We start from the raw sequence: 26868 nt of genomic DNA on the forward strand, positions 1-26868 counted from the left end.
TGTGTGTTTGGATTGTCAGTGTAGTGTGTCTGTTGGAGTGTCAGTGTAGTATGTGTGTGTTGGAGTGTCAGTGTAGTATGTGTGTGTTGGAGTGTCAGTGTAGTATGTGTGTGTTGGAGTGTCAGTGTAGTATGTGTCTGTTGGAGTGTCAGTGTAGTATGTGTGTTTGGAGTGTGGAAGTGTAGTATGGAGTGTCAGTGTAGTATGTGTGTGTTGGAGTGGCAGTGTAGTATGTGTGTGTTGGAGTGTCAGTGTAGTATGTGTGTGTTGGAGTGTCAGTGTAGTATGTGTGTTTGGAGTGTTGTAGTATGTGTCTGTTGGAGTGTCAGTGTAGTATGTGTCTGTTGGAGTGTCAGTGTAGTATGTGTGTGTTGGAGTGTCAGTGTTGGAGTGTCAGTGTAGTATGTGTGTGTTGGAGTGTCAGTGTAGTATGTGTGTTTGGATTGTCAGTGTAGTATGTGTCTGTTGGAGTGTCAGTAGTGTGTCTGTTGGAGTGTCAGTGTAGTATGTGTGTGTTGGAGTGTCAGTGTAGTATGTGTGTGTTGGAGTGTCAGTGTAGTATGTGTGTTTGGAGTGTCAGTGTAGTATGTGTGTTTGGATTGTCAGTGTTGGAGTGTCAGTGTAGTATGTGTGTGTTGGAGTGTCAGTGTAGTATGTGTGTGTTGGAGTGTCAGTGTAGTATGTGTGTTTGGATTGTCAGTGTAGTATGTGTCTGTTGGAGTGTCAGTGTAGTATGTGTGTGTTGTAGATGTGTCAGTGTAGTATGTGTGTGTTGGAGTGGCAGTGTAGTATGTGTCTGTTGGAGTGTCAGTGTATATGTGTGTGTTGGAGTGGCAGTGTCAGTGTAGTGTGTGTTGGAGTGGCAGTGTAGTATGTGTGTGTATGGAGTGGTGTAGTATGTGTCTGTTGGATTGTCAGTGTCTGTTGGAGTGTCAGTATATGTGTGTTGGAGTGTCAGTGGATGTGTCAGTGTAGTATGTGTGTGTTGGAGTGTCAGTGTAGTATGTGTGTGTTGGAGTGTCAGTGTAGTATGTGTGTTTGGATTGTCAGTGTAGTATGTGTCTGTTGGAGTGTCAGTGTAGTATGTGTCTGTTGGAGTGTCAGTGTAGTATGTGTGTGTTGGAGTGTCAGTGTAGTATGTGTGTGTTGGAGTGTCAGTGTAGTATGTGTCAGTGTGTAGTATGTGTCTGTTGGAGTGGCAGTGTATGTGTCTGTTGGAGTGTCAGTGTAGTATGTGTGTTTTGGATTGTCAGTGTAGTATGTGTGTGTTGAAGTGTCAGTGTAGTATGTGTCTGTTGGAGTGTCAGTGTAGTATGTGTGTTTGGATTGTCAGTGTAGTATGTGTGTTTGGATTGTCAGTGTAGTATGTGTCTGTTGGAGTGTCAGTGTAGTATGTGTGTGTTGGAGTGTCAGTTTAGTATGTGTGTTTGGATTGTCAGTGTAGTATGTGTCTGTTGGAGTGTCAGTGTAGTATGTGTCTGTTGGAGTGTCAGTGTAGTATGTGTGTATTGGAGTGGCAGTGTAGTATGTGTGTATTGGAGTGGCAGTGTAGTATGTGTGTGTTGGAGTGTCAGTGTAGTATGTGTCTGTTGGAGTGTCAGTGTAGTATGTGTGTTTGGATTGTCAGTGTAGTATGTGTGTTTGGATTGTCAGTGTAGTATGTGTGTGTTGGAGTGTCAGTGTAGTATGTGTGTGTTGGAGTGTCAGTGTAGTATGTGTGTGTTGAAGTGTCAGTGTAGTATGTGTGTTTGGAGTGTAGTCAGTGTAGTATGTGTCAGTGTTATGGAGTCAGTGTAGTATGTGTGTGTTGGAGTGTCAGTGTATATGTGTGTTTGGATGTCAGTGTAGTATGTGTGTGTTGGAGTGTCAGTGTAGTATGTGTGTGTTGGAGTGTCAGTGTAGTATGTGTGTGTTGGAGTGTCAGTGTAGTATGTGTGTTTGGATTGTCAGTGTAGTATGTGTCTGTTGGAGTGTCAGTGTAGTATGTGTGTGTTGGAGTGTCAGTGTAGTATGTGTGTGTTGGAGTGTCAGTGTAGTATGTGTGTGTTGAAGTGTCAGTGTAGTATGTGTGTGTTGGAGTGTCAGTGTAGTATGTGTGTGTTGGAGTGTCAGTGTATGTGTGTTTGGATTGTCAGTGTAGTATGTGTCTGTTGGAGTGTCAGTGTAGTATGTGTGTGTTGGAGTGTCAGTGTAGTATGTGTGTGTTGGAGTGTCAGTGTAGTATGTGGAGTGTCAGTGTCAGTATGTGTGTTTGGAGTGTCAGTGTAGTGTGTGTCAGTGGTATGTGTGTTTGGATTGTCAGTGTAGTATGTGTGTGTTGGAGTGTCAGTGTAGTATGTGTGTGTTGGAGTGTCAGTGTAGTATGTGTGTGTTGGAGTGTCAGTGTAGTATGTGTGTGTTGGATTGTCAGTGTAGTATGTGTGTGTTGGAGTGTCAGTGTAGTATGTGTGTGTTGGATTGTCAGTGTAGTATGTGTCTGTTGGAGTTGGTGTCTGTTGGATTGTCAGTGTAGTATGTGTGTGTTGGATTGTCAGTGTAGTATGTGTGTTTGGATTGTCAGTGTAGTATGTGTGTGTTGTGTGTGTGTCAGTGTGTATGTGTATGTGTCAGTGTAGTATGTGTCTGTTGGAGTGTCAGTGTAGTATGTGTGTGTTGGATGTCAGTGTAGTATGTGTCTGTTGGAGTGTCAGTGTAGTATGTGTGTTTGGATTGTCAGTGTAGTATGTGTCTGTTGGAGTGTCAGTGTAGTATGTGTGTTTGGATTGTCAGTGTAGTATGTGTCTGTTGGAGTGTCAGTGTAGTATGTGTCTGTTGGAGTGTCAGTGTAGTATGTGTGTGTTGGAGTGTCAGTGTAGTATGTGTGTGTTGGAGTGTCAGTGTAGTATGTGTCTGTTGGAGTGTCAGTGTAGTATGTGTGTTTGGATTGTCAGTGTAGTATGTGTCTGTTGGAGTGTCACTGTAGTATGTGTGTTTGGATTGTCAGTGTAGTATGTGTGTGTTGGAGTGGCAGTGTAGTATGTGTGTGTTGGAGTGTCAGTGTAGTATGTGTGTTTGGATTGTCAGTGTAGTATGTGTCTGTTGGAGTGTCAGTGTAGTATGTGTGTTTGGATTGTCAGTGTAGTATGTGTCTGTTGGAGTGTCAGTGTAGTATGTGTGAGTGCGTGGGGAGAGTCAAGTGAGTGTGCATAGAGCCAGTGCAAGAGAGTTGGTGCCAAATGTTGTATGTATGTGTCAGTGGGGCTGCTGAGGGGAGGAGGGCTCATAATAAAGGCTGTAATTGAGTCAGTGGAATGGTATTAAAGATGTGGTTTCCATGTTGATACCACCCCGTTGACTCCATTCCAGCCATTATTATGAGCCGTCCTCCCCTCAGCAACCTCCACTGTTAGGTAGGTAGGTTGGTGTTATTATGTTTTACTGATGAATCATTCTGGGCTGTGTGTTAATCAGTAATGTGTGTATTGTTGTGGTACTATTGCCTTCTCTATCTCCATCTTTCTCGTTTGCTCTCTTGCTCTCTTCTCTTTCTCTCTTTCTTCCTCTCTCTGGTTAGAAAGCATCACATATGCTCTTCATCATTCTGTTTTTCTTTTCTTTCAGGCATTTTGTCCGCTTGTCTCCTTTTTCTGCCTGTCTTGACATTCTTGATCTCAATATTCAGCATCTCGAGATTCTGTCTGAGTCTCGCCCCCGAGTCTCGCCCCCCTCTCCTCTCCCCTCCTCCACAACTCCAGCCCAAAATAGAAACAGGGCGTCTTCCTTCCTTCTCACGCCTCGTGAGTCAATCAAAGTGACTCCGCTCATATGTCACGGGTCATATTCTCAAGGCAGATTTATTCATATTCATGTATGGGATCTGCGGCAAAGATTAGGGAGAAGGAGGCTTTGTGACTAATGATGATAGGCTTATGATGATGAGCTAGGTCCAGGGCCATGTACATTCATGTAGGGAGGCACTTGTGCTGAGTGGCCGTCTTAATCATGCTGAGTGCTGCTGCTCAAGTCTACCGGGATTAAGATGCTTCAGTGGGCAGCGAGAGGAGCCAGGGGAGGGATAGGGGGGGCAAGAAGGACAACTTTGGCCTTTTCTTCCCAGGTCTCAGGTGAGACTTGGGGGTCATATATCTCTCTTTGGGCGTGCCTTTGAAAAGGAAGGGAGAAGGAGAGAAAGCGAGATCCAGAGATAGTGGGAGAGAGGTAGAGAGAGAGGGGAGAGCGAGAGACGGGGGGAGAGTGAGTGTGAGAGAGATGTCAGTGATGGCGGGACAACGGCTGCTCTTATGTTTGCTACATTCCTCTCTTCCCTCTGTAACAAGCATATGAGCAGAGGAAAATTGGCTTCTGCTCTCCTCGGGGCTGCCGAGTAAGTGATTAAATAATGCAGGTGTGTGTGTGTGTGTGTGTGTGTGTGTGTGTGTGTGTGTGTGTGTGCACGCGTGCACCACTGCCTTAACAGGAGTTTATTATGCTGTGCATTCTCAAAGCCCTACTGAAATAAGTGCACCATGAATGAGCTCAGTTTTTTCCCCACTAGAGCATTATGATGTTGTTAAAATATTCCTCCTATAATGTTTGTAAACCTGTAATGCATTTTCCTCACACTCAACAGGTCATGCAGGGTCCCCTGTTTAACCTTGTTCTTCTGTGTTTCTCCCTGTTCATCTAGTATGCGTTCTGTACACACAAGGCATCGGCAATAAGGAGTGGAGAGAGGTAAGTCTCCTTCAGTTAGCCTACACAGTACACCAGATACTGAGTTGAAAAGGCCTGATATTCAACATGATCTTTGGCACTCAAACCTCAATATTTATACAAGTAAATTATGAAATGAATCCTCAACCCCATCTCTGCATATTTTCCCCTATGATTAATAATTACTGAAATATCAGACCCATATAACACTTATAGATAGCTGTGTTAGGTATTACTCTGTCTGTCCCAAATGGCACCCTATTTCCTGCATATGGGCCCTGGTCAAAAGTTTTGCACTATATTGGAAACAGTGTGTCATTTGGGAGGCAGCCTCTGACATCGGTAATGTCACTCTCAAGTAATGAATTCTCAATATTTCATTTATTCATTTGCAATTGATATTGATATTTTTTGAGCGGTCAATTCGTTTCTCTCTCCATTAGAACTTGTATGTCACGAATGTAGTCTGTCAAATACCCACATTCAACCGAAGGAAGTATCTTGCATGCCTTTGACCCTCAACTTTTTCATCCTCTCTCTCGCTCACTAAAGTTTGGAAGGACAGAGGTGATTGAAAACACTCTCAACCCGGAGTTTGTTCGTAAATTCATCTTGGATTATTTCTTTGAGGAACGACAGAATCTGAGATTTGACCTGTAAGTAAACATTTGTATGTGCCTCTTTGTTTTTCACTACCTTTGTGTAGTTATGTGTATATAGTGTATAAAGGAGTGTATCTAGAGTGTGCATTGTCAGTACGGATTGGTGTCCCTGCCTAGTGTCCTGTCAACGTGTGTGTGCACGCTTGTGTGTGTGTGTGAGTGCAGCCTTGTGTTTGTGTGTGTGCGTGTGTGTGCATATCGGTGTTCCTCCTCGTCATCCTGTCAGAGTAGGTATTTAAATTTCTCTCTGACTTGCGAGGGGTCAGGAGGTCGCGTGGGCACTCTCTCGCCGATACAAGAGAGAAAATTAAGTGCTGTGTGTGTCAGCGCCTGAAAGACCAACTAGGGCCTGTGAATTAATACAGTAAAAGACACATTCCTTTACTGAGAGACACACAGCCAACAGAACAAACAACAAACTGAATACACACAACTAATTGAATGATACACAAATCTCTATTTACTCCAATAGTATTATTTACTCCATGTGAAATGGCCTTACTGGGTCCGTAATAAACAATATATACAAAAGTATGTGGACACCCGTTCACATTGGTGGATTCGGTTATTTCAGCCAACCTGTCAGCCGTTGTGACAGGTGTATAAAATCAAGCACACCGCTATGCAATCTCCATAGACAAACATTGGCAATAGAATGGCCTTATTGAAGAGCTCAGTGACTTTCAACGTTGCACCGTCATAGGATGCCACCTTTCCAACAAGTCAGTTTGTGAAATTTCTACCCTGCTAGAGCTGCCCCGGTCAACTAAGTGCTGTTATTGTGAAGTGGAAATGTCTAGGTGCAACAATGGCGCAGCCGTGAAGTGGTAGACCACATAAGCTCACAGAACGGGACCGCTGAGTGCTTACGCGCGTAGCATGTAAAAATCGCCTGTCCTCGGTTGCAACACTCAGCACAAGTGTTTGTCGGGAGCTTCATGAAATGGGTTTCAATGGCACACCATGTGCAATGCCAAACGTTGGCTGGAGTGTTGTAAAGCTTGGCGCCATTGGACTCTGGAGCAGTGGGGAATGCGTTCTCTGGAGTGATGAATGAAGTTAATTGCTTACTGCAAACTTTAAAGTTTTAAGGGGGAATAATGGTCTGGGGCTGTCTTTCATGGTTCAGCCTAGGCCCCTTAGTTCCAGTGAAGGGAAATCTTAACACTACAGCATACAATGACATTCTAGACGAATCTGTGCCTCCAACTTTATGGCAACAGTTTGCGGAAGGCCCTTTCCTGTTTCAGCATGGCAATACCCCCGTGCACAAAGCGAGGTCCATACAGAAATGGTTTCTTGAGATTGGTGTGGAGGAACTGGCCTGCATTGAGCCCTGACCTCAACCCCTTTCGAACACCTTTGGGATGAATTGTGTGTGAGTGAGAGAGTGAGAGAAAAAGTGTGTGTGTGTGTTTGTGTGTGTGTGTGTGTTTAGGGGGAGGTGTGTGTTCACGACCTGTGTGTGTCTCCCCTCAGGCTTAAGATGTGTGTGTGAACATCAGGCCATACTACATCCTCCACTGATGGCTGTGCTCTGCTCAGATAGCTCACGCTCTTTTTTTCTCTCTTTATACCTGCTTTTCCTCTCCCTTCTCCCTCCTCTCGCTCCCTCTTTTTCCTCTCCCTTCTCCCTCCTCTCGCTCCCTCTTTTTCCTCTCCCTTCTCCCTCCTCTCGCTCCCTCTTTTTCCTCTCCCTTCTCTCTCTCGCTCCCTCTTTTTCCTCTCCCTTCTCCCTCCTCTCGCTCCCTCTTTTTCCTCTTCCTTTCTCTTTCTCCCCCCACTGATCACTCGCTCTTCCTTCCTCTCTTTTCCCCTGTCTCCTCCTCTCTCCTTCCTTGGAGTTCTTTCTGGTTTGTGTCAGAGTAGACATGTAATAATATTCTGTCATTCATGTTATGGCTCGGTTGGTGTCTTGACTGTGTTTAAAGGTTAGGTAGGGCAGCTTTTCATTCTTGTCTGTCCTGGTCTGAAATAGAATTTTCCCAGGCAAGCGAGTGGAACTCTAGTCGAATGGGTTTCTGAGAGAGGTGGACAAGAGAGTGATGGAGCCCTGCTATGCTGTATTAATGTCAGAGCTGAGGCTTAACACACACAGACAAACACACACACACCACAAGCATGTGCACGCATACAAGCTGCTGATGCTCGCCTTTGGAACATCTACATTTAGAAATATTAAAAAAGTATAATAAATCAATTGAATATACACCATCACAATAAATCCATTGTTTTAGGAAGGTCCGTCTAAAGAAACATGATGATATGAAGAAAATGTATTTCAGAAGAACAGAATATGATTTGGCCTACTGTATGTTATCTGGCTATGCGGCATGCTGTGGGCTTGTTCATTTAGCAGGCAAGATAGGCTTAAATCCTGTACCATTATTTTATAGTAAAAAAAAATATGAACATAGCTGAATGAAATATAAAGGACAGTTTTCCCATTCCGGAGTGAGAGTGTGCATATGAAGTGGCTATGTTGACCGTAAAAGTGAGGATTTGAAGCAGGTCCTATACGTTAGACTTAGTTATTTGGCAACCATAGAATGCATTGGAAATGAAACAATATATGGGCTGAATGAGGCGACTATAGGCTATTGATGATTTGAGAGGGAGAGGAGATGGAAACGCATGGTGGTGAGGTTTTCTGTAGCTAAAGGTAATGCCTATTAATTATAAAAAAAATATAAAAAATGCCCTATATTACTAGGCCATTAAAAATTGTAGGTTAACTCTGAATTTGTTTAGTTTAGGCTAGAACAATTATGTACCAAAGATGTCTTAAATCAGTATTTTTTTTTATGTTTGATTTTTTGCTGTGTGTAATATGCAGTAGGCTATCTATTTTATAACGGCATCATTAGCTTAATTCCATTTTTTCAGGCTTGGACTTATACAGTATAGGCCTATGCAGATGCATAAGCTCTAATATGCATATGGTTGTTTTGAATTAATCAACTCCTTAGAAAACACTTTCCATTTTGTTGTTAGGCTTCGAAACAACATCCACAACGATCATGTTTTTCACTCAGTTTGAACCTGTTTTTGAACTTCTTCAAATTTAGCACGATACTGTTTTTGTTGAGATGTGTTTGGTGTGATTTTCAAACCCATTTGCATTGATGTTAGAGGGACAATAGTGTCCTGAGTACCCGGCCATTAGCGACCTGATGATCATTATAGAGTTGGGTGCTACTAACACATGTCCAGAGTGCATAAGAGGAGATTACCCTGACTCAACGGTCACATAAGTATTCTACTGTGGTCATGACTCATGAGTGAGTGGCGGTAATACGGTCACCGCAACAGCTCTACGCACACAAGTACGTATACTGTACACCATGGACAGACCGAGACAAACATATGTGCACGCACACACGTGGTTGTGTGTGTGTTAGGTGTCGTGGGGCATTTGTTTTGGCGGCTGAATAAATACAAAAACACTTGCGTTTGTGCTGTGTGTCTCAGGAAATTATTTTTTCATGGATGTAAGTGATCTGTTTCAATGGAATAGAACATTAGAGCTGCTGTGCCTCCAGTGCTTTGTGAGTTGCATAACAAACATCCCAGAGCTCATTCTGACAATACACTCGGAATGACAAATACACCATCCCATCTCACTGACAGTGGCAGTATGCCACATAATCTGTCCTGCTTGCTAGACTGGGTGTGTGTGTGTGTGTGTGTGTGTGTGTGTGTGTGTGTGTGTGTGTGTGTGTGTGTGTGTGTGTGTGTGTGTGTGTGTGTGTGTGTGTGTGTGTGTGTGTGTGTGTGTGTGTGTGTGTGTGTGTGTGTGTGTGTGTGTGTGTGTGTGTGTGTGTGTGTGTGTGTGTTAGGGGAAGCTGGCACAGGACTAGAGCCCAGAGACCCACGAGTATCACAGAGAGAGAGAGATATTCCCTCTCATCTCCCATCAACAGAATCAGAGCCTACTAGTTGTTTGATGTGTGTAATTGAGTAAGGCCATCCTGTTGAGACAACATTGACAGAGATGATAGTGGATGAAAACACTGGCCTGATTGAATAGACAATTTCCCCCCGGGCACACATAATGTTTTCTGTCAACAGAGTTATGTCTATTTCTGGCCTATGTGATAGTGGGGAGGTGATGTTCCAATATGTGATTTAAATGGAATCTATGTTCTATGGCTGATGTTGTATAGCAGTGTTGCTCATCCTTTTTGTTAAAGCTCCAGTTTGTTGTTTGGAAAGCTATTCAATGGTCAATGTTTCAATAGTCTCAGCTGTATACAAAAGACGGGACCATTTTGTTCTTATGCTATCTAAATGACTAACAAAATCAATGGGGGCTCCATGCCATGACCTTTAAGGAATTTTTGATTCTCCTGGAGTGATTGTTGGTTCTCAAAGGTGATCTTCAAAAAAAAAAGACATTGCTCCATTTTCTATTCTACATCATTTATATATGGTTTTACTTGTTTAAGTGTACACAGATTATTTATTTTTTACCATCCCCCAAAATGATTTTCAAATAAATGGCATTTAGATTTTTCTGGTGGGGTGGCGGCCACGATTTAGCATATCGGGGAAACAATGCAGACTGTAGCTTTAACCAGGGCCTGACAAGCAGTGGTCCTTTCTCCTTGGTAGTTTGTTTCGATTAAATGTAATGGTTCTCACTGTCAGAAAAACCACAGGGGCTACAGTAGTGGGTCTTTGTATCACTGCTTTTCTTTCAGCTACGTGAGGCTCAGTCCCCATAAAATTGCTTTCAAATATTACATCGAAAATAGACGTCTATTTTTAGAAGCTGTGTAAAATGACCTGGACTGTGAAATGACTTTAAATTGGTTCCTGAATCTGCAGCTGATTGCAGCCCTGTTGGGCAAGAACCCCCTTTTCCGAACTGGCTCACACAGACACCCGCATTGGTACAAGGATACAAACACAAGCTCACAAACACTGAAACACCCAGGGAGTCTTCCAGTATGACATGTCAGGATACTAAAAGGATTGAAAAGCACAAGAAGACTTAATAATACTCTGCGTGACTTCATTGCTTTATACATTTACTGAGCGGTCTGAGTGTCCCCTTCTGTAAATCACCTGTTGCTCCCAGCTGTACTGCTGTCATCTCCATGGCCCTCTAACAGTGTGTGTTTCTTTTCTCTTCTCCAGGTACGATGTCGACTCAAAAAGCTCCAACCTGTCAAAACATGTAAGTCTCTCTTTCCGTGTGTGTGTGTGTGCGTGCGAGAGTGCGTGTGCGCTTTGGGGGTTCATCCTATTGTCATTAGCACCCCCTTACTACAGTAGTTACTCTCTGTTCTTTAATTACTGGGTTTAGTATTTCATAGTGGGGTTACCTTCTCTGGGTAGCCAGTGTGTTTTAGCATAACTGTGCACTTACACACTCGCTCTCGCCTTCTCTCAGTTCCATGTGATGCGCTGTGTGTTCTCTACCCTCCCTGCCCCTCGCCTGTCTATTGTCATCGCTGTGAATAAAAACACACAGATTACAGTAATTTCATGTAACAATGCCATCAGTCTCTCTTTGTTGACACACAATAAACCCTGATTCTTCTTTAAAATTTGATGATTTTATTTACATTTAGATAGACAGACACAGGCAGACACACACACACACACACACACACACACACGTTCCGATGGGATCTATTTTGATCTTATCTGTTCTTATAAAATCTAGAATAAGAGATGCATATTACCCACTGCAGTCTTACCACAAGGACCCCATCTGTGCCTGTCACACGCTCTGGGAATTGCTCATTCATGTGGTCCCTTTCTCTCTTCTGCGCACCACTCTATTCTACAAATGTATCTCTGTCTGCTAGCTCCCCCCAAAGAAAGGAGTTTGAGTTCTGTACTTTCGCCTTGGACACCTGTTCAGTCACTGAATTAAACTAGGTTGAATGGAAATAGTCCTAGAGCAAGGGCCGCATGTGTGCAGGCTTTCATACCAGCCCAAGTCTACCACACCTGACGCTCCCCATCCAACCTGATAGAGCTTGAGAGGATCTGCAGAGAAGAATGGGAGAAACTTCCCAAAAACAGGTGTGCCAAGCTTGTAGTGTCATACACAAGAAGACTCAAGGCTGTAATCACTGCCAAAGGTTCTTCAACAAGTATTGAGTAAAGGGTCTGTTTACTTATGTAAATTTGATATTTCCTTTTTTGGTTTTTAATACAATTGCAATTTTTTTTTTAACTGTTTTTGCTTTGTCATTATGGGGTATTGTGTTTCGATTTATGTGAGGGAAAAAATCTATTTAATCCATTTTAAAATAAGGCTGTAACGTGACAATGTGTAAAAAGTCAACGGGTCTGAATACTTTCCAAAGTGTGTGTGTGTGTGTGTGTGTGCGTGTGCGATACAGTACCAGTCAAAAGTTTGGACACACCTTTTTCTTTATTTTTACTATTTAGAATAATAGTGAAGACTATGAAACAGCACATGGTATCATGTAGTAACCAAATAAGTGTTAAACAAATCAAAATATATTATATATTTTGAGATTCTTCAAAGTAGCCACCCTTTGCCTTGATGACAGCTTCGCACACTCTTGGCATTCTCTCAACCAGCTTCATGAGGTGTCACCTGGAAAGCATTATCAATTAACATGTGTGCCTTGTTAATTTGTGGAATTTCTTTCATTTAATGTGTTTGAGCATATCAGTTGTGTTGTAACAAGGTAGGGTTGGTATACAGAAAATATCTCTATTTGGTAAAAAATCAAGTCCATATTACGGCAAGAACAGCTCAAATAAGCAAAGAGAAACGACAGTCCCTCATTACTTTAAGTCATGAAGGTCAGTAAATGCGGAAAATTTCAACACACATTACATGACCAAAAGTAAGTGGACACCTGGTCGTCGAACATCTCATTCCAAAATCAAACCAAATTGTATTTCTCACATGCGTCTAATACAACAGGTGCTATGTTCCCTCTAAGCTGCGCGCAATATCCCTGAAACTGCCGTGCAGCTCCCCCAGGACGGTCTTGCAGAAATATCAGCCCACAGTGAGAAACACGAGATTGAACTTCACTCAACTTTCTAGAGCAGTGGTCACCAACCCGTCGATTACGATCGACCTGTCGATCTCCAAGGCATTCCTAGTCGATCGCCATAGATGCTGTCTTTGTTTAAATTCTTACTCAGCACTGTCAACACTTTGTATTCAACACTTTTATAAGCCATAAAATGCAAATTCTTCCTATTGCCACACAGCGCTGCAGCAGTAATGAATGAGTAGGAAGTATCTATAGGCTTGGGTCTTTTTTAATATCAGGGAATATTTCACTTTCTCTGTTCATAGGAGTAACAACATGAATTTGTGCATGAGGAATAAATAATGCAGGGATGCCTTGAGTTTTGCCATCAACAGGAAGACGGTGTCCCATTTTGGTCAGTGTCAGTGGAGAAAAGGGAGAGTGGAGGGATGTTAAGAGACAGACCCTCAGTCTGCTGCTCAGACCATCAGATGCAGCCCCCCCAAAATGATTTAAAAAGCAGATGATTTAAATGTATGCTCACTCAGCTGTGCTTCACAAGTAATACAACAACAATCTATTACTGGTGTGATCATAAAGCCTACCTCAAATCAAATCATGGCCCAAACAACAATGCCTTGGTAGGGCAATTCAAGCAAAGCCAATTTGCAGTAATAATGTATTGGGCCTATAGCTTACTGCACAAACCTCATTGCTACAGTATTGTTTTTAAAAGGCTTAAGTTTTTCATGTAAAACAAATCTGAGCGGTAGATCTCTGCTTGGATTTTGACTCAAAGTGATCTTGACTCAGTAAAGGTAGTTAGTTATTAGCACAGTTATGGATCATTTGTAGTCAGCAATAGGGGAGTGATTGCTTCAAACAAGAGCACAACATGTATACATTTCTAGACATCTTTGAAAATCAAGTCAGGTGAAGAGATTTTTTTTGTCTTAAAGGGGCAGTGTTGTATTTTGAGACAGGCTTGAATATCTAAGTAGCCAATAGGCAGATGGTAGCATAATTTGTTTGATTCTCTGTAATAATGGTATGGGAATAATAACATTTTATTTTGTAAAGGGGTTTCTTGCATCAAACAACAACATTTTCAGTCACCTCCTTGTCTGAAGGACAAGTGGATAAGCAGGTTCTCAAGCCCTGCATGTTTTTTCCCCCAAAGAATGTAGGCCTACATTGAACACTACACATTGGCTGCTACTGTAGGCTGAATGACAGAACAGCTATTTCCATGTTAAAATGTTATGGGATGCATTTTCTCCATTGTTTTTGATGGCAGGCCACTCTGGTAGACCTACATAATGATCAAATAGCCACAGCAGCCTACTTGGCCACTGTAACTTAAAGTGGGTACAGCTTCAGTGTTCACAGTAAATGCAAGTTGGAAGTTGCACAGAATTCTCACAACGTTCAAGTTGCGCTCAGCCGACCTGAAATTTGCTCAGTGCTGAATTTTTTTTGAGAGAACGTTGAACAAGCCTTACTGTGAAATGCTTACTTACAAGCTCTTAATGAACAATGCCGTTCAGAAAATATTTTTACGACTTAAACTAAAGTGAAAAAAAGTAACACAAGAAAATAAAAATAACGAGGCTTCATACAGTGGGTACCGGTACCGAGAAATGTGTGGGGGTACAGGTTAGTTGTAGAGGTAATATATACATGTCGGTAAGGGTAAAGTGAATATGCATAGATAATAAACAGTGAGTAGCAGCAGCGTTTAAAAAAAGGGGGTGGTCAATGCAAATTGTCCGGGTAGTCATTTTATTAACTTTTCATGGCTTATGGCTTAGGGGTAGAAACTGTTAAGGAGCCTTTTTGATGTCGACTTGGCGTTCCTGTACCGCTTGCCGTGTTGTAGCAGAGAGAACAGTTTATGACCGGGTGGCTGGAGCTTTTGACCATTTTTAGGGCCTTCCTCTTACACCGCCTGGTATTGAGGTCCTGGATGGCAGGAAGCTTGGCCCCAGTGATGTGTTGGGCAGTACGCACTACCCTCTGTAGCGTCTTGCGATTGGATGCCGAGCAGTTGCCATACCAGGCGGTGATGCAACCAGTCTGTATTCTCTCAATGGTGCAGCTAAATAACATTTTGAGGATCTGAGGACTCATGCCAAATCTTTTCTGTCTCCTGAGGGGGAATAGGCGTTGTCGTGCCCTCTCCCTCACTGTCTTGGTGTGTTTGGACCATGATAGTTTGTTGGTGATGTGGACACCAAGGAACTTGAAGACCTCAGCTTGCTCCATTACAGTACTGTCGATGTGAATGGGGGCGTACTCGGCCCTCCTTTTCCTTTAGTCCACGATTAACTCCTTTGTCTTGATCACGTTGAGGGACAGGTTGTTGTCCTTGCACCCCACTGTCTTGTCATTGTTGGTGATCAGGCCTACCACCGTTGTGTCGTCGGCAAACTTATTGATGGTGTTTGAATCGTGCTTGGCCATGCAGTCGTGGGTGAACAGGGAGTAAAGTAGGGGAATAAGCACGCACCCCTGAGGGGCTCCCGTGTTGAGGATCAGCGTGTCGGATATGTTGTTGCCCTTTCCCACCTGGTCAAAAGGAACCTGGGGGCGGCTATTCAGGAAGTCCAGGATCCAGTTGCAGAGGGAGGTGTTTAGTCCCAGGGTCCTTAGCTGGGCAATATGATGTTTATTTTTTATATTTTTTTATTTAACTAGGCAAGTCAGTTAAGAACAAATTCGTATTTACAATGACAGCCTAGGAACAGTGGGTTAACTGCCATGTTCAAGGGCAGAACAACAGATTTTTACCTTGTCAGCTCGGGGATTCAATCTAGCAACCTTTACGGTTACTGGCCCAATACTCTAACCCCTAGGCTACCTACCTGCTGCCCCGAGCTGTAGTCAATGAACAGCATTCTCACGTAGATGTTCATTTTGTCCAGGTGAGAAAGGGCAGTGTGGAGTGAAATAGAGATTGTATCATCTGTGGATCTGTTGGGACGATATACAAATTGAATTGCCTCTAGAATTTCTGAGATTATGGTGTTGTTGTAAGCCATGACCAGCCTTTCAAAGCACTTCATGGCTACAGAAGGGTCGGTAGTCATTTAGGCTGGTTACCTTGGCGTTCTATAGCACAGGGACTATGGTGCTCTGCTTGAAACATGTAGGTATTACAGACTCTGTCAGGGACAGATTGAAAATGTCGTTGAAGACACTTGCCGGTTGGTCAGCGCATTCTCTGTGTACACGTCCTGGTAATCCATCTGGCCCTGTGACCTTGTTAATGTTGACCTGTTTAAAGATCATATTCACATTGGCTATGGAGAGGGTGATCACACTGTCCTCCAGAACAGCTGGTGCTCTCATGCATGCTTCAGTGTTGCTTGCATAGAATTAATTTAGCTTGTCTGGTAGGGTCGTGTCACTGGGTAGCTTGTTGTTGGGTTTCTCTTGGTAGTCCATAATAGTTTGCAAGCCCTGCCACATCCGACAAGCGTCAGAGCCGGTGTAGTAGGATCAATCTTAGTCTTGAATTGATGCTTTGTCTGTTTGATAGTACGTCGGAGGGCATAGCGGGATTTCCTATAAGCTTCTGGGTTAGAGTCCCGCTAATTGAAAGCCGCAGCGGAAACCTGTAATTCATGGTTTCTGGTTGGGGTATGTACGTACGGTCACTGTGGGGACAACGTCATCGATGCCCTTATTGATGAAGTCGGTGGCTGATGTGCTGTACTCCTCAATGCCATTGGATGAATCCCGGACCATATTCCAGTCTGTGCAAGCAAAACATTCCTGTAGCTTAGCATCTGCATCATCTGACTACACAGCCATGCAATGTCCATCGACCTCTGAATGCTGAAGCGTCTGTCCTCGGTTGCAACACTCACTACCAAGTTCCAAACGGCCTCTGGAAGCAATATCAATACAATAACTGTTAGTCGGGAGCTTCATGAAATGGGTTTCCATGGCCGAGCAGCCACGCACAAGCCTAAGATCACCGTGTGCAATGCCAAGCGTCGGCTGGGGTGGTGAATCACGCTTCACTATCTATCTGTCAGTCCTACGGACAAATCTGATTTTGGCAGATGTCTAGAGAATGCTACCTGCCTCAAATGCATAGTGCCAACTGTAAAGTTTGGTGGATGAGAAATTGAGGTCTTGGGCTGTTTTTCATGGTTCGGGCTAGTGCCCTTAGTTCCAGTGAAGGGAAATCTTAACACTACAACATACAATTAGATTATGTGCTCCCAACTTTGTGGCAACAGTTTGGGGAAAGCCCTTTCCTCTTTCATGGGATGAATTGGAACGCCGACTGCAAGACCGGCCTAATCGCCCAACACCATTGCCCGACCTCACTAATGCTCTTGTGGCTGAATGGGAGCAAGTCCCCGCAGCACTGTTCCAACTTCTAGTGGAGAGCCTTCCCAGAAGAAAGAAGGGGGTTTTAACAGCAAAGGGGAGACCAACTCCATATTAATGCCCATGATAGGAAAGGAGGTGTTCGACGAGCAGGTGTCCACATACTTTTTGTCATGGAGTGTACTTTTGTATATATAGTGTAGATTAATAATTAGATATGCAGTATATGCAGGCTAGGAAGTTGGCAGGCTAGGAAGTTGGCAAAGTTAGCATTATATCTCCAGTAACACATTAAAAGGTACTTATTTAAACTCAGGGACGCACAAAATAAGGACACATGGAAATGGTAAAAAACTGCATTTTATAGCTGAGGAAAGGAGATAAATAGTGATTGTTAGAGTGAGTTCAGGTGTGCTGAGTTGGCAATAGAGGGGGCATGTCCAGAGGTTAATTAGAGCGTTTTTTGGAATGACCCTTCAGAACACCATCCATACCAATCAGGATTTGTGATGCTGCCTTTCTAAACCACCTCATATTGCTAAATATGGTCTCAAGTGACATTAATTACATTGGATTCACTGGACTGAAAGCATTATACTACATTATCCTGGCATTATCTTACCTAATGATCACCATAAGCTCAGCCTACTATTAGCAAAATGCTCATGTTCCTTTTATCCCTAGGATTTACTAGATTCATTTAGCATTTCTATCCCTGTCCTATCTTATCTTAGTCACATTTCACACTTTGCTCTCTCCTGTGTTTGCTTTGGCAATTTGGAAAAACCAGTCTGCCCACATTGCAGGGAAATGTTCTGTTTAGACCTTGTTTGGCAAACAACCGCTTAAGGATGAAGGTCATTTAGAGAAGCACAAACAATGAGAACGAGTTATTATATGTTTGACCTTAAGGGATAACCTTTTCTGTTATTTGGACAGCCTTCACATGTTGGCTTGTCACATGGCATGTGTCATGCATAGCTTTATTTACCATTACCTGACTAATGTGGCTGATAATCTGTTGGGTAATGTTTTAGACTAGTATTCTAACAATGTGCACATAGTGAGCAGCGTGTAAAAGTTTCCATGTCGAAAGGATAAAAGGGGGAGTGGTCACTGTGATGTGGGCCAATCACCTTTGCCATCAATAGTATGCAGTCATGGAAAAGAACTGATGTTTTTCCACGGTGTTTGGTGGATGACGTGCACAATTCAATGTGGGGAGTACAAGAGATGCTCCTCTACCTGTTGGAGTTGGTACAATAGTAACGCTATAATAAAGCCCATAACCCCTGGTCCACTGCCTGTCGTGTTGTGTAAAATACATTGCATTAACGTTGCAGTTAAATTTTTATCCTTAAAGGTACGCAACCAGGGACCCTAGCACACGCATGCTGTGCACACACACGCACACACACACACACACTCTTAGTCACAAGGCTTTTTTCACTGGTCCTCCATTCTGGAACTGTCTCTCCCAATTTCACAGACATTCACGCTGGATACATTCTCTATCCCTATCCCTCTCTCTCTCCTTCCCTCCGCCCCCAATCTCTCTCGCTCTCACTCTCACCCTGTCTCTCTCCTTTTCTCCCTTCCTCGATCAGGCATATAAACAGGGGATGAAATCTCAGGCTGGGAATGACACACTTGGCAGTTTTAGAGGCTGCTTAGCCAGCCCTGGCCAGTGGGGAGTTCCACTGGAGATAAACCTTTACAGTGTTAACATGTGAGAGGCAGATAAGGCCTTTACTGTGTTAACATGTGAGAGGCAGGCGGGCGGGTGGGCGGGCGTGGTAGTGGAGCTGGGAGGAAATCATACCTGGGTTCAAATACTATTTGAAGTCTTTTCAAATACTTTATCTAGGCTTGGTTGAGTATTCTTGGCGCAATGGTATCAATACAATAATCCTAGAACTGATAAACTGACCATTTGGTAACCCAGGCAGGCTAGAGCAAATACTTAAAGTATTTCAAATAGTATTTGCTCCAGGTCTGGATGCTGGAGCATGCTGGAAATAACTGGGCTATAAAGCCTATAGGGATTATACAGCACACACTGTTTATACTAGACATTGTGGTCAGAGAAGACCACAGTGAGATTCCATTATGAAGTGTTGGTGTTTTTCCAGACACTGGCTAATATATTCACAAGGGTTCTGCCTCCCCCATCCCCCAACATGTGATTCATTGTATTAATGTCAATGTCATGTTTCATAAAGAGTATTCTATGCGCAGTATGGAATGGGAGTCTGCTGTGTGTGGATGTGTGCACCCATGCATGCGTGTACCCATGCATGCGTGTGTGTGTGTCTCCTATATATCTTCCACTTCACCAGAATGTGCATATATATATATATATATATATATATATAAGATAGGATATATATCTAAAAAACTTGTATCTCTGTTTCTGTAGGACTTCCTTGGCCAGGCGTTCTGTACGTTGGGAGAGGTGGTGGGATCGCTGGGCAGCCGTATGGAGAAACCTATGGTGTGAGTACCTTTGTTCCTCCATTTTTAAACCAATTACCTCTAACCTCTGACCCCTATTATACGGTTTCACTCTGACCTCAAAACTCCATGCTATACAACATCACTACACTCACATCTCAAACCCATAGACTTTATGGTCCTTTGTAGCTCAGTTGGTAGAGCATGTCACCAGGATAGTGGGTTTAATTCCCGGGACCACCCGTATGGGTGGCATAGTGGTTAGAGCATTGGACTAGTAACCGAAAGGTTGCAAGTTCATATCCCCGAGCTGACAAGGTACAAATCTGTCGTTCTGCCCCTGAACAGGCAGTTAACCCACTGTTCCTAGGCCATCATTGAAAATAAGAATTGGTTCTTAACTGACTTGCCTAGTTAAATAAAGGTAAAATGTTAAATGTATACATACATGACTGTAAGTCATTTTGGATTAAAAAAAGTCTGCTACATGGCATAATTGGCAACAAAATAAAAAAACATTCTATAAAGATTCTATATGCAGGCTAACCCTGACCCAGTTCTTATGTCATTCACTCCATAAAACAAATCACATTTTATATGTCACATGCGCCAAATACCTTACAGTGAAATGCTTACTTACAAGCCCTTAACCAACAATGCACTTTTAAGAAAATACCCCCCCCCCCAAAAAAAAGAAAGAGATAAGAATAACATAATTTAAGAGCAGCAGTAAATAACAATAGTGAGGCTATATACAGGGGGTACCGGTATAGAGTCAGTGTACGGGGCACCGGTGTCGAGGTAATTGAGGTAATATGTACATGTAGGTAGAGTTATTAAAGTGACTATCCACAGATAATAACAGTAGTAGCAGTGTAGAAGAGGGTGGTTGGGGGGCACTGCAAATAGTCTGGGTAGCCATTTGATTCGATGTTCAGGAGTCTTATGGCTTGAGGGTAGAAGCTGTTTAGAAGCCTCTTGGACCAAAACGTGGCGCTCCGCTACCGCATGCCGTGTGTGAGCAGAGAGTCTATGACTAGGGTGGCTGGAGTCTTCCTCTGACACCACTTGGTATAGACGTCCTGGATGGCAGGAAGCTTGGCCCCAGTGATGTACTGGGCCGTACGCACTACCCTCTGTAGTGCCTTGCGATCGGAGGCCGAGCAGTTGCCATACCAGGCAGGGATGCAACCCGTCAGGATGCTCTTGATGGTGCAGCTGTAAATCCCATTGAGGATCTGAGGAACCATGCCAAATCTTTTCAGTCTCCTGAGGGGGAACAGGTTTAGTCGTGCCCTCTTCACGACTGTCTTGGTGTGCTTGGACCATGTTAGTTTGTTGTTGATGTGGACACCAAGGAATTTGAAGCTGTCAACCTGCTCTACTACAGCCCCGTAGATAAGAATGGGGGCGTGCTCGGTCCTCCTTTTCATGTAGTCCACAATCATCTAATTTGTCTTGATCGCATTGCGTGAGAGGTTGTTGACCTTGCACAACATTGTCAGGTCTCTGACCTCCTCCCTATATGCTGTCTCATCGTTGACGGTAATCAGGCCTACCACTATTGTCATCAGCAAACTTAATGATGGTGTTGGTGTCGTGCCTGGCCATGCAGTCATGAGTGAACACGGAGTACAGGAGGAGACTGAGCACGCACCCCTGAGCGGCCCCAGTGTGGAGGATCAGCGTGGCGGAAGTGTTGTTACCTACCCTTACCACCTGGTGGCAGCCGGTCAGGAAGTCCAGGATCCAGTTGCAGAGGGAGGTGTTTAGTCCCAGGGTCCTTAGCTTAGTGATGAGCTTTGAGGGCACTGTGGTGTTGAATGGTGAGCTGTAGTCAATGAATAACATTCTCACATATGTGTTCCTTTTGTCCAGGTGTGAAAGGGAAGTGTGGAGTGCAATAGAGATTGCATCAACTGTGGATCTATTGGTGTGGTATGCAAATTGGAGTGGGTCTAGGGTTTCTGGGATAATCGTGTTGATGTGAGCCATGACCACCCTTTCAAAGCATTTCATGACTACAGACGTGAGTGCTACGGGTCAGGAGTCATTTAGGCAGGTTACCTTAGTGTTCTTGGGCACAGGGACTATGGTGGCCTGCTTGAAATATGTTGGTATTACAGACTCCGACAGGGAGAGGTTGAAAATGTCCATGAAGACACTTGCCAGTTGGTCGGCGCATGCTCAGAATACACGTCCTGGTAATCCATCTGGCCTTGTGAATTTTGACCTGTTTAAAGGTTTTACTAACATCGGCTGCGGAGAGCGTGATCACACAGTCATATGGAACATTTGACGCTCTCATGCATGTTTCAGTATTATTTGCCTCGAAGCGAGCGTAGAAGTTATTTAGCTCGTCTGGTAGGCTTATGTCACTGGGCAGCTCTCGGCTGTGCTTCTCTTTTGTAGTCTAATAGTTTGCAACCCCTGCCACATCCGACGAGCGTCGGAGCCGGTGTAGTACAATTCGATCTTAGTCGTGTATTGACACTTTACCTGTTTGATGATTCATCAAAGGGCATAGCGGAATTTCATATAAGATTCCGGGTTAGAGTCCCACTCCTTGAAAGTGGCAGCTCTACGCTTTAGCTCAGTGCGGAAGTTGCTTGTAATCCATGGCTTCTGGTTGGGTTATGTACTCACAGTCACTGTGGGGACGATGTAATCAATGCATTTATTGATGAAGTCGGTGACTGATGTGCTGTACTCCTCAATGCCATCGGAAGAACCCCGGAATATATTCCAGCCTGTGCTAGCAAAACAGTCCTGTAGTTTAGCATCTGCTCCATCTGAACACTTTTTTATAGACTGAGTCACTGATGCTTCCTGCTTTAATTTTTGCTTGTTAGCAGGAATCAGGAGGATAGAATTATGGTCAGATTTGCCAAATGGAGGATGTGGGAGAGCTTTGTACGTGTCTCTGTGTGTGGAGTAAAGGTGGTCTAGAGTTTCTTTACCTCTGGTTGCACATTTAACTTCCTGATAGAAATTAGGTAAAACTGATTTAAATTGACCTGCATTAAAGTACCTGGCCACTAGGAGCGCCGCCTCTGGATGAGCGTTTTCCTGTTTGCTTATGGCAGTATACAGCTCATTGAGTGCGGTTTTAGTGTCAGCATCGGTCTGTGGTGGTATGTAGACAGCTACGAAAAATACAGTAAATGTTCAAACCCTTTGTTATGCTATCCTAAATAAGTAGAGGAGTAAAAATGTGCTTAACAAGTCACATAATAAGTTGCTTGGACTCACTCTGTGTGCAGTAATAGTGTGTAGCATGATTTCTGAATGACTACCTCATCTCTGTATCGCACACTTACACGTATATTTAAGGTCCCTCAGTCAAGCAGTGAATTTCAAACACAGATTACACCACAAAGTTCAGGGAGGTTTTCCGATGCCTCACAAAGAAGGGCACCTATTGGTAGATGGGTAAAAATAAAGCAGACATTCAATATCCCTTTGAGAATGGTGAAGTTATTTATTACACCCAGTTACTACAAAGACGCAGGTGTCTTTTCTAACTCAGTTGCAGGAGAGGAAGGAAACCTCTCAGGGATTTTACCAATGGTGACTTTAAAACATTTTAATGGCTGTGATAGAACAAAACTAAGGATGGATCAACAACATTGTAGTTACTTCACAATACTAACCTGATTGACAGAGTGAAAAGAAGGAAGACCGTACAGAATAAAAATATTCCCAAACATGCATCCTGTTTGCAACAAGGGACTAAAGTAATACTGCAAAAAAATGTGGCAAAGGAATTAACTTAAGTCTTATGTTTGTAATCCAATACAACATCTCTCCATATTTTCAAGCATAATGGTGGCTGCATCATGTTATGGGTATGCTTGTAATCGTTAAGCACAGGCAACATCCTAGAGGGAAACCTGGTTCTGCTTTCTACCAGATGAATTCAGCTTTCAGCAGGACAATAGCGTAACACACAAGGCCAAATCTACACTGGAGTTGCTTACCAAGAAGACAGTGTCTGTTCCTGAGTGGCCAAATTAGTTTTGACTTAACGCTGCTTGAAAATCTATGGCAAGACGAAAATAGTTGTCTAGCAATGATCAGCAACCAATTTGACAGAGCTTGATGAATTTTGAAAACAGTAATGGGCAAATGTTGCACAATCCAGGTGTGGAAAGCCTTTAGAAACTTACCAAGAAAGACTCACAACTGTAATCACTGCTAAAGGTGATTCTACAAAATTTCATTTTCAACACATTTGCAAAAGTTTCCTAAAACATGTTTTTAACTTTGTCATTATTTGGGTATTCTGTGTAGATGGGTGATTTTAAAACATATTTATATTTTGAGTTCAACCTGTAACACAACACAATATGGAATTAGTTAAGGGCTATTGAATACTTTCTGAAGGCACTGTATGTGACCACACTCCTCACAGCTGATGCATAATAGCCAGTTATGAAATGACAGCCTACAAACCCACTTACTCTAGGTTACTGGGTTTGAACAGTCTGTTGCTATCTCAGGTTTCTGTGTATCTGGGGAACAAAAATCATCTGGAGTTTTACTGTAGGAGCGAAATCACTCACTAATTCAAATGTATAACACAAGTCTCAAAGCACTGAAGTAAAAAGGCTGTTGGGAACATGCATTGAGGGTGGAGGTGTGTATGTGTACGCATTTCAACACCACTCCCTGATTGTCGGTCTTCCTGTTAATAGCAGGTTTGAGCTCATGCTCTCTAATGAGATGTTTTCTCACACACAGACGCACGATAAAGCTAACGCTGATGCTCAATACTAGAAGTCTGCTCTTTTTTATGCCTTTCTCACCTCTCTCTTCCTCACAAACCTTGTGTCACAATCCTCGGCCTGTTTGTTTGACTGTAGTTATTAAAGGAAAAATCTACTCAAACTATCTTCTGGTATTGGTTTCATTAGTCCGCTGTTGATACAATGTCACATGCATCTTTATCAATAAAGACTAAGGTGGGCCAATTCCTTTTGTAGATTTTCTCAACTGAAATAAAATATAAAGCTGGTTCTGGAAGTACGGTGATTATTAGATTGCATAGGTTGTGTATAGGTTGTGAGACATGCAGGCTGCCTCTGACTGGGTTTGTTGTAGGATAGATTCTTTAAAAGTGCAGATAACGTTTTGAAAGCGAGACTAAAGAAATGCGTAATTGTGTGTGTGGGTGTGCGTGCGCCAGGCACGTAACTTGCGGGGGGGGGTCCATGACAGTATGACAGTATGACAGTATTGCAGTACTCCAGACTGGTCTCATGACAGTGAGGAGCATCATAATTATGAGCTTCCATTCAGTCAGCGCATAAAACCACTTTGCCAGGCCAAATGACATACACTCCTTTCTTGAAACATTAATATCTTAACAGTCTTTATCTATTATAGACATGTTTGCGCAGTGGCGAACCTATAGGCTTTCAGTGTGTGACAGGTTCTTGATTCTGAAAGGACAGCAACTGTAAAACCAGCCCACTCATGTAGGAGAGTGCACTTTTTTGTAAATCACAAAGGGCCAGTGGTGTAGTGGAGGGTATACACAGGTACTGTATAAGCCATATACCCACTTTTATTTTCAGTGGGCAATGTGTATAGTAGAGGAGGTATATGACTTATCAATTATGTAGTACAATAGAGAAATCATGCACAAAGTAGCCTACACAATCGCAGAGCACGTGAAATGTATTCACATGCTTGCTCCACACACAGCCTAGTTTCAACAGAATATAATCTGCAGGCAGCAAGTGTGCAGCTCTCAACTGGTTTTGGCTTGGAGCAGCTCACAGAAGAATGACATCGGTAGCCGGTGGGGTAGGAAAAAAGTTAAACTTATGATATCTACTAGTAAATGCTAACTAAGGGAACAAGCAAACCAGGTATTGAAAAAGTTTTGTTGGTTACTTGGCTATTTGTGATGCGCAATTGTCACGCTCAAATGGGCCTGGGTGTCAGGCCCACCCAATCAGATTGTGGTTTAAGCATTGTTGTGGACCTGAAGCATCAAATTTGTCCCTTTTTTCTATAAAAACAAAAGTGTGATTTTGAGAGTGAAAGTTGGAAAAATGTATTGAAAACATAATTATTTTTTTTAAACATCAGAGAACATGGAATTTTTCATACAGGGTGCCTTTCCTTTGCTGAGCGGGCTGTTCTCTGAACTTTTTGGAACATTTTAGTAAATACCTACTTCTCCTGGCACCATTACACCACTGAGTAGGGCCGATGGAAAGACAACAGTCACACACAGCATTACAAGGAACCCAAACCGGCTGTGCGCGCTATCGTGCATTAATTTATTTTGTCCCCCTACACCAAACGCGATCACGACACGCTGGTTAAAATATCAAAACAAACTTTGAACCAATGACATTAATTTGGGGACAGGTCGAAAAGCATTAAACATGTATGGCAATATAGCTAGTTAGCTTGCACTTGCTAGCTAACGTTAATTTGTCCTATTTAGCTAGCTTGCTGTTGCTAGCTAATTTGTCCTGGGATATAAACATTGAGTTGTTATTTTACCTGAACTGCACAAGGTCCTCTACTCCGACAATTAATCCACACATAAAATGGCCAACCGAATCGTTTCTAGTCTTCTCTCCTCCTTCCAGGCTTTTTCATCTTTGAACTTATATGGTGATCGCATCTAAACGTTCATTGTATTACCAGAAACCGGCAACAAAGTTTGTCTTTCAATCACCCACGTGGGTATAAACAATGAGGAGATGGTACATGGGTAACTGCTTCTATAAACCAATGAGGAGATGGGAGAGGCAGGACTTTCAACGTGATCTGCTTCAGAAATAGGAATTACTTCTATTTTAGCCCTTGGCGTCGCAGACGCTCGTTGGCACACACGAGCAGTGTGGGTGCAATGACTGAGTAACATGGATTTCTACATTTATTTTGCGACGCTCGCACACGCGATGTGTCCGGTCTGGTCAGCATGTTATTTTAAGGTTAAGCAGTCTATAAATGCAGACATAATAAGCCAACCATTAAGCATTTCCCAATCTAAATGTACAACTATTACTTCCCATCGCAATTTTTTTTAAACGTTTAGCACACAAAGTAACTGGTGACCTGAAGTTTAAAGTAGAACTGACAGCGTTTAAACTACTTTGCAGATATGAAACAAACAGATTTCATAATATCAGTAAAACAAATATGAGAGTGCATCTCCATTCGAGATGTTTACATTTACATTTACATTTAAGTCATTTAGCAGACGCTCTTATCCAGAGCGACTTACAAATTGGTGAATTCACCTTCTGACATCAGTGGAACAGCCACTTTACAATAGTGCATCTAAATAATTTAAGGGGGGGGATGAGAAGGATTGGTTTATCCTATCCTAGGTATTCCTTGAAGAGGTGGGGTTTCAGGTGTCTCCGGAAGGTGGTGATTGACTCCGCTGTCCTGGCGTCGTGAGGGAGTTTGTTCCACCATTGGGGGGCCAGAGCAGCGAACAGTTTTGACTGGGCTGAGCGGGAACTGTACTTCCTCAGTGGTAGGGAGGCGAGCAGGCCAGAGGTGGATGAACGCAGTGCCCTTGTTTGGGTGTAGGGCCTGATCAGAGCCTGGAGGTACTGCGGTGCCGTTCCCCTCACAGCTCCGTAGGCAAGCACCATGGTCTTGTAGCGGATGCGAGCTTCAACTGGAAGCCAGTGGAGAGAGCGGGGTGACGTGAGAGAACTTGGGAAGGTTGAACACCAGACAGGCTGCGACGTTCTGGATGA

General features: G+C 43.2%; 1 protein-coding gene across 2 annotated transcripts in view; it reads left to right on the forward strand.

Moving 5' to 3' along the window:
• LOC135516055 (copine-8-like) overlaps positions 1–26868 on the forward strand; it is a 121416-nt gene that overhangs the window by 36005 nt on the left and 58543 nt on the right. For both annotated transcript variants that reach the window (XM_064940050.1, XM_064940051.1), the window contains exons 3-6: positions 4667–4713; positions 5245–5348; positions 10497–10536; positions 19095–19171. In XM_064940050.1, the coding sequence (XP_064796122.1) occupies positions 4667–4713; positions 5245–5348; positions 10497–10536; positions 19095–19171 (268 nt within the window). The remainder of the gene's footprint in view (positions 1–4666; positions 4714–5244; positions 5349–10496; positions 10537–19094; positions 19172–26868) is intronic.

Source organism: Oncorhynchus masou, chromosome 27 (genome assembly GCF_036934945.1).
Source record: "Oncorhynchus masou masou isolate Uvic2021 chromosome 27, UVic_Omas_1.1, whole genome shotgun sequence".
NCBI lineage: Eukaryota > Metazoa > Chordata > Actinopteri > Salmoniformes > Salmonidae > Oncorhynchus > Oncorhynchus masou.